At 41.4% G+C, this 7,198-nt stretch overlaps 1 protein-coding gene across 1 annotated transcript; it reads right to left on the minus strand.

Moving 5' to 3' along the window:
• Positions 1-739: 739 nt before the first annotated feature.
• Positions 740-2,812, minus strand: LOC148136319 (putative G protein-coupled receptor 139). Its single transcript, XM_087983776.1, has 2 exons — positions 2,746-2,812; positions 740-1,641 (listed from the first exon to the last, which is right to left on the minus strand). The coding sequence occupies exons 1-2, from the start codon at positions 2,810-2,812 to the stop codon at positions 740-742; spliced, it is 969 nt and encodes a 322-aa protein (XP_087839902.1).
• Between the last annotated feature and the right edge of the window lie 4,386 nt (positions 2,813-7,198).

Raw genomic sequence — 7,198 nt, forward strand, 5'->3', positions numbered from 1 at the left:
TCCATGGCTGCATGGTGATTCCACTGGTACACACATCTGCGCTTCGCTGAGCAGGTCTAATCTTTTCACTGTAACTGAGTAAAAATGATCGAATAATTCATTCGCAGGACCTGCAGTCCATGAATTATTTTCAGATAATTAGTGCTGCTGGCCTAAAGTGCCTCAGTAATAAGTGCCTGGTACCACTGTCCAAAGCCAAGATGTTCCTAATTTGAACAGCTCGATTCATGTTCCGAGCACACACACACACAAACACACACACAGACATACAAACACACACACACACACATACAAACACACACACACACACACACACACACACACACACACACACAAACACAGATACGGACAGAGATATGGAGAAGTGTTGCGTTTTGGGATTGACAGAATTGAAGGGACCGAATAATAAAGAATGAAGAATCAATGCATTAACAATCAACCGATATGAATAAGAACAAAGACGCTGCAGTATTTCTTTTGCACGATGTAGTTTACAGCTTTCTGAACAATATAACAGGAGACAGGAAATTATACACATGGCTGTGGAAATGAGATAGTGACTGATGATCCTCTTCTTGTCGTTCAGGTGTGACAGTATCGACCATCCTTCTCCTTTGACATTAATTATACCAGCAATTCGTCATGGAATTGTGCTGGACTCTATCCTGAGATCCGGGTGTGAAATATTATATCTGTGAAATTGAACCTTGGAACTCAATTGTGCAATGTTCTAATTTAGCTACTTCTGAGAGAATTGAAACATTGCTGAAACAGGAAATCTCACGGCATTCTTGACTTGCTGTCTGAATTTAGACTGAGTCGCCAGGTAAATAAACGTGTTCGTGCAGCAATTTAAGTTTCGCAACATAAACCCAACTCTTTGAAATATGAAATCCGAATTGTTGTAAGCCCTGGCATTTGCTCCTGTAAAGTTGTAATAGAGGAAATCGACAACATGCACGAACCACAGAAGAATGAAGCTGCCCGATATAATGAAAAGTAAAACCACAGACCGCCTCCTGCTTTCCATCTCTGGGTCACCGCAATTCTCTGCGGTACTATGTCCTCTTAGTCCCTTACGGACTCTACTACTCACTAAAATGTATTTCACTGTCAGAGCATTGAGCAATAAAATGAATGCAAATGGGAGCAATGGAGTCATAATATTATCAAACCAATCAAAAATTATCCATCCAATTTCATTGTAGTAGCTTGGCTTGATGTAACAGAACCATGGGATATTGTTAATTATCTTTCCAGGTTCTTGCGTGAAGTAGTAGGTGACATCTTTCAAAAAGAGCACAATCGAGGTTGTTGCTAGAACCATATGAGCAATTTTCTCAGTGCAATATTTTGGTTTTAATTTATGACAACAAATGGCTATACATCGATCTAAAGTGAAAGTAACCGTGAACCAGACAGAGCATTCAGTGGTGACACGTCGCAAGACATTGATAACACTACAGACCGGAGTAATGAAAATGAAAGATCCCGGGAAGTAGTAATAAATGATCCGCCATAGTGTGACTTCGGTGATCATAAATTGCAGATCCGCTGTTGCCATGGCCACCAAGTAGTAAGTGGTGCACTTTGAGAGACCGCACTTTCCCTTGGATAAGATCGCAATGGCGACTATATTAACTGTGTGAGAGAAAATGGGTTCATAATTTCCAAATACTGTTTGGAATAGAGGTAGATGTGGGGTTGGTTAATTTTCTTTTGAATCCTATCTCCACTCTGACTTGAACACACCGAATACTCGACAAGTTCTGAGCTTAAAACTTCATACAGTGGTCTGCAGATGTTCACTTTTTGAAAGAGTTATAATCTGAAAACATTCAATTAATTTGGATCTTTGATTACCGTTTTATGCAGTTTTAATTCTGCCTCACCATGTTTTACCCTAACAATAGCTGGAGCTCATTCATTACGCAAAGGAGACAATTTTTGGCGGCATGACAATTCATAACGTAACACCCAGGCCCTCAAATTATTCATCCATCAAATGTATGGAGGTCATGAGTTTGTTAACAACATTATCCCAGTGTTTCTCTGACAATAAACAGTTGACAATCGTCTTTTTCAGTAGATCACATCGAAAGAACAGCAACAAGGCATTTATCTTGAAATGGACAAAAAAGAAGACTGACCAGTCTCTCCGTTTTCAACTTAATACTGTTTTGTACATTGGATAATATGTAGTTTCTCAAACAATTATTTTGAAAAATTACAATCAACTTCCCGTTAGCAAAGCAAACTGCATATAACTCTGCAATAACAAATACTGCCAAAATAACATCAAAATTAGGATCACTAAGCTACACTTAGTGCACTTCCTCAGGGAACAATGCTTCCGTTTGCAGAGTTTACTGATATCCACTATCATTGTTGAGTTTATAATTAATATCAATTCAAAATTGCACTGACAGGTGCTCCAAATTGTAGTTTACCTCAGAGACTTTCCTGATATTATTAACTGTAGTGAAGATATCAACTTCATAATTTAGACAACCAACAGGCGTCAAGCATGATTTTTCGTGCATACGAGGAAATAACTGCAACTTGCAGTATCATTGAAGTCATTTGGCTGAACGGAACTATATCACTGAATTAGTACCTGCATATGTGTGACTTTGCATTAGATATCAACATAAGCATCCACAGAATGAAAATGGATATCACCAGGCACCAAAGGATTGATACAAATTCAGGTTTGCAATGAAAAATGAAAAAAATGTAACCTACCAGGGACACCAATAACAGCAAGCGTATTATAGTATATTTTTAACACATTGTCAATTGGATAATGCATTCTCTCTGAAGTGAGCTTTGCCTTCGTGCTACAGGCAATCGGACTGTGTTCGTGCCTTGCTGGAACTCGAGTGGGATGCTAATGTTGCTAAATATTTAAATTTATTGACACAAGTAAACATGTTATGGAAGGCAGTTAATTCCCCACTGTCATAGAACGTGTTTCATTGATGGTCACATGCACATTTCTAATTACGAAAAATGTAATTATACATTAACTTATTCTACTGTAACTAAAGCTACATATTTCAAGTCCATTAAAAAATGCAATTGACTTCTTTCACTTGATTCTTCGCAGTTAGCAATCACGTCTGAAGATACCGATTGAAATGCATCATTTTCTTGCCATGTACAAATAATCAGCTGAACGTATCAACAAAATCAACTAAAACAAAACCAGAAGTTGCAGGAAATCCTCAGCAGGCCTGGCACATCTCTGAAGAGAAAGCAATATTAACACTTCGGGTCCGATGGCCCTTCTTCAGAACCCAGGGCAGCTGGGAAAATGACAGTTTACATGTAGAATGTGGGGTGCGGGAGGGGGTAACGAGTAAATGGTAGATGGGGTCAGAGTCGAAAGAGAGAGAAGAACGGTTGGACAGATAAAGTAGTTGACAGGATCTGGTTAGAGGGTAAATAGATGATAATTGGGACAGTTAGTGGTTTCCAATAGATAGTGGGTAACGAAGTGCTGATAAAGGGCTTTTGCACCAAATGTCGATTTCCCTTCTCGTCTGACATTGCCTGACCGACTGTGCTTTTCCAGCACCATGTTTTCGACTACAATTGCAATAGCTAAATGTTGATAACGGGAAGATTTGCAGCCATTGCTGTCCGTGACACTAAATAGATCTCCCACAACTTTGTGCCGCTGCGTCTCCTTTGGACAAGGAGAAGGGAAAATGGTGTGTGTGTGTGTGTGTGTGTGTGTGTGTGTGTGTGTGTGTGTGTGTGTGTGTGTGTGTGTGTGTGTGTGTGTGTGTGTGTGTGTGTGTGTGTGTGTGTGTGTGTGTGTGTGTGTGTGTGTGTGTGTGTGTGTGTGTGTGTGTGTGTATGATTGTTTTGGGGAATGCGTGTTTCAAAATTGTTGTTTAAGAAGGAACACACATAGATGACATCAGATTAAATATTAACATTTTGCAGGAGGTTGGCTAATCAATAGGGACAGAAATTGAGTGACATTTCACTGACAGATGTGATAATCCGCTGGAGATGTTAGAATAAAGGCATTGCCAGACCCAATAAGCTCTTCATCAGGAAACTCGAATCTTCGATCCTCCTGGTGCTTCGATGCTGCCTGACTGACTGTGCTTTTCCAGTACCACACTCTCGACTCTTAACTCCAGCATCTGCGGTCCTCATTATTTCCCGAACCTCAGTGTAGCCCGCTAAATTAGCAACGGTGTGCAATGCTGCCAAACTGGGCCGGTATTCCAGTTATATGAATACAAACTAACAAGGTATACACATTTCTCCATGGTGGGATGTCGTTTTGTAGCATTTTATGGTAGCTGGGCTGGTTTCGTCAGGGCGATTTCAAAACTGATGGAAAAAACAGTTCAGCTGTTCTGGCGATATATTCATTCAATGTTGTCATTCTTGCAATTTGACCATGTAAGGTCTCACTCCTCCAGTCAGTCCCACCATGTTTCCACAACATGGTCTTCGTTAATTAATTGGCTGCCTCTATCTTCAATGTGAATCTTTCTCTCCTTTTCCATCTTTCCCTGGGATTGCTTTTTGATCAGTAGCGTTTCAAGTGCTGGTATTTCACTCTTAAAAGCAAATACATTGTTTGCGTTGGGTCGTTGTTCAAATCCTTGTGAGTCTCATGTGATGCTCCATGTTAGACGGTGGGTTCCAGTAGATTTGACTTTTATTTCAAATATGGCCTCTCTCTGTCCACTTAACGTCTGTGTTTGTCGCTCTCAGCAGACGGTGTGTTCAGTAGCACAATGACGACTCTTAAGTATTATTATGAAGGACCCGGCAACTAAATTGTGTCAGGATGTTGTCACTTTAAAAAAACAATATTTTTGACCGATCCTTTTTTTATGAATAGACGTTATAAATGTCGAGTTGCTAAACTGGCTACTGAAAATGGATTCAGTAAATACCTTGTAAGATCTTATGGTTTGTTTTAAAATGGTGATAACAATGGAAGGGGAATTGCCAGCACTCACAGACTCAGCTTAATTTTTTCTGCATTACTTATAGTAGTCAGAAGCTGTTTGTGGTCAAAGAATGGTTGGAAGCTTCAGTATCATGTTACGTCCTCTTGGATTGGAGAATTGCATATACAGATCCGTGTTAGAATGTGAATTTTTGATTCTGGAATGTTACAATAATGTAACCATTCATGCATACAAGATGCTATATCTGTTACTGTGTTACGTTTTATAATAGTTAGGCTATAATAAGTTCCTATTCCCTTTGTTTTTATTTTAACTAATAATAATGGGCGGCACGGTGACACAGAGGTTAGCACTGCTGTTTCACAGCGCCTGAGACACGGGTTAAATTCCTGCTTCGAGCGACTGACTGTGTGGTGTTAGCACATTGTCCCCGTGTCTGCATGGGTTTTGTCTGGGTGCTCTGGTTTCCTCCCACAGTCCAAAGATGTGCAGGTTAGGTGAATTGGCCATGTTAAATTGTCCGTAGTGTTAGCTGAAGGGGTATATGTAGTGATTGAGTCTGGCTAGGTTGCGCTTCAGAAGGTCGGTGTGGACTTGTTGGGCCGAAGTGCCTGTTTCCACGCTGTAAATAATCTAATCTTATCATGCTTAAATCGGCTACACCTGCCTGTGTTGAATAGTTTGAGAAGTCGCATCTGGCCTGAACACATAGAACATAGAACATAGAAGAATACAGCGCAGTACAGGCCCTTTGGCCCTCGATGTTGCGCCGATCCAAGCCCACCTAATCTATACTAACCCACTATCCTCCATATACCTATCCAATGCCCGCTTAAATGCCCATAAAGAGGGAGAGTCCACCACTGCTACTGGCAGGGCATTCCATGAACTTACGACTCGCTGAGTGAAGAACCTACCCCTAACTTCAGTCCTATATCTACCCCCCCTTAATTTAAAGCTATGCCCCCTTGTAATACCCGACTCCATATGCGGGAAAATGTTCACACTGTCAACCCTATCTAACCCCCTAATCATCTTGTACACCTCAATCAAGTCACCCCTTAACCTTCTTTTCTCTAATGAAAACAGCCCCAAGTGTCTCAGTCTTTCCTCATACGATCTTCCTTCCATACCAGGCAACATCCTGGTAAACCTCCTCTGCACCCGTTCCAGTGCCTCCACATCCTTCCTATCGTATGGCGACCAAAACTGCACACAATATTCCAGATGCGGCCGCACCAGAGTCTTATACAACTGCATCATGACCTTAGGACTCCGGAACTCAATTCCTCTACCAATAAAAGCCAGTACGCCATATGCCTTCCTCACCGCACTATTTACCTGGGTGGCAACTTTCAGAGATCTGTGTACATGGACACCAAGATCCCTCTGCTCATCCACACTACCAAGTATCCGACCATTAGCCCACTACCCCATCTTTTTGTTATTCTTCCCAAAGTGAATCACCTCACACTTAGCTACATTGAATTCCATTTGCCACCTTTCTGCCCAGCTCTGCAGCTTCTCTATATCCTGCTGTAACCTGCCACATCCTTCCTCACTGTCAACAACTCCTCCGACTTTCGTATCATCCGCAAACTTGCTCACCCAACCTTCTAACCACTCTTCCAGGTCATTTATAAAAATGACAAACAGCAATGGTCCCAAAACAGATCTTTGCGGAACACCGCTAGTAACTGCACTCCAAGATGAACCTTTACCATCAACTACTACCCTCTGTCTTCTTCCATCCAGCCAATTCCTAATCCAACCTCCAACTCACCCTCAATGCCATACCTCCGTATTTTTTGAAGTAGCCTACCATGGGGAACCTTATCAAACGCCTTACTAAAATCCATATATACCACATCTACCGCTTTCCCCTCATCAACCTCCTTCGTCACCTTTTCAAAGAATTTAATAAGGTTTGTGAGGCACGACCTGCCCTTCACAAAACCATGCTGACTATCCTTGATCACATTATTCCTATCCATATGTGCATAAATCCTATCCCTTACAATTCTCTATAAGACTTTGCCCAAAACAGAAGTGAGACTCACCGGCCTATAGTTACCAGGGTTTCCCTACTCCCCTTTTTGAACAAGGGAACCACATTTGCTATCCTCCAGTCTTCTGGCACTACTCCTGTAGACAAAGAGGACATAAAAATCAAGGCCAATGTCTCTGCAATCTCCTCCCTTGATTCCCAGAGAATCCTAGGATAAATGCCATCAGGCCCAGGGGACTTATCT

The sequence above is a fragment of the Chiloscyllium plagiosum genome, unplaced genomic scaffold (genome assembly GCF_037043375.1).
Source record: "Chiloscyllium plagiosum isolate Xiang-an unplaced genomic scaffold, Cpla_swu_hap1 HiC_scaffold_46, whole genome shotgun sequence".
In the NCBI taxonomy this organism is placed as follows: Eukaryota; Metazoa; Chordata; class Chondrichthyes; order Orectolobiformes; family Hemiscylliidae; genus Chiloscyllium; species Chiloscyllium plagiosum.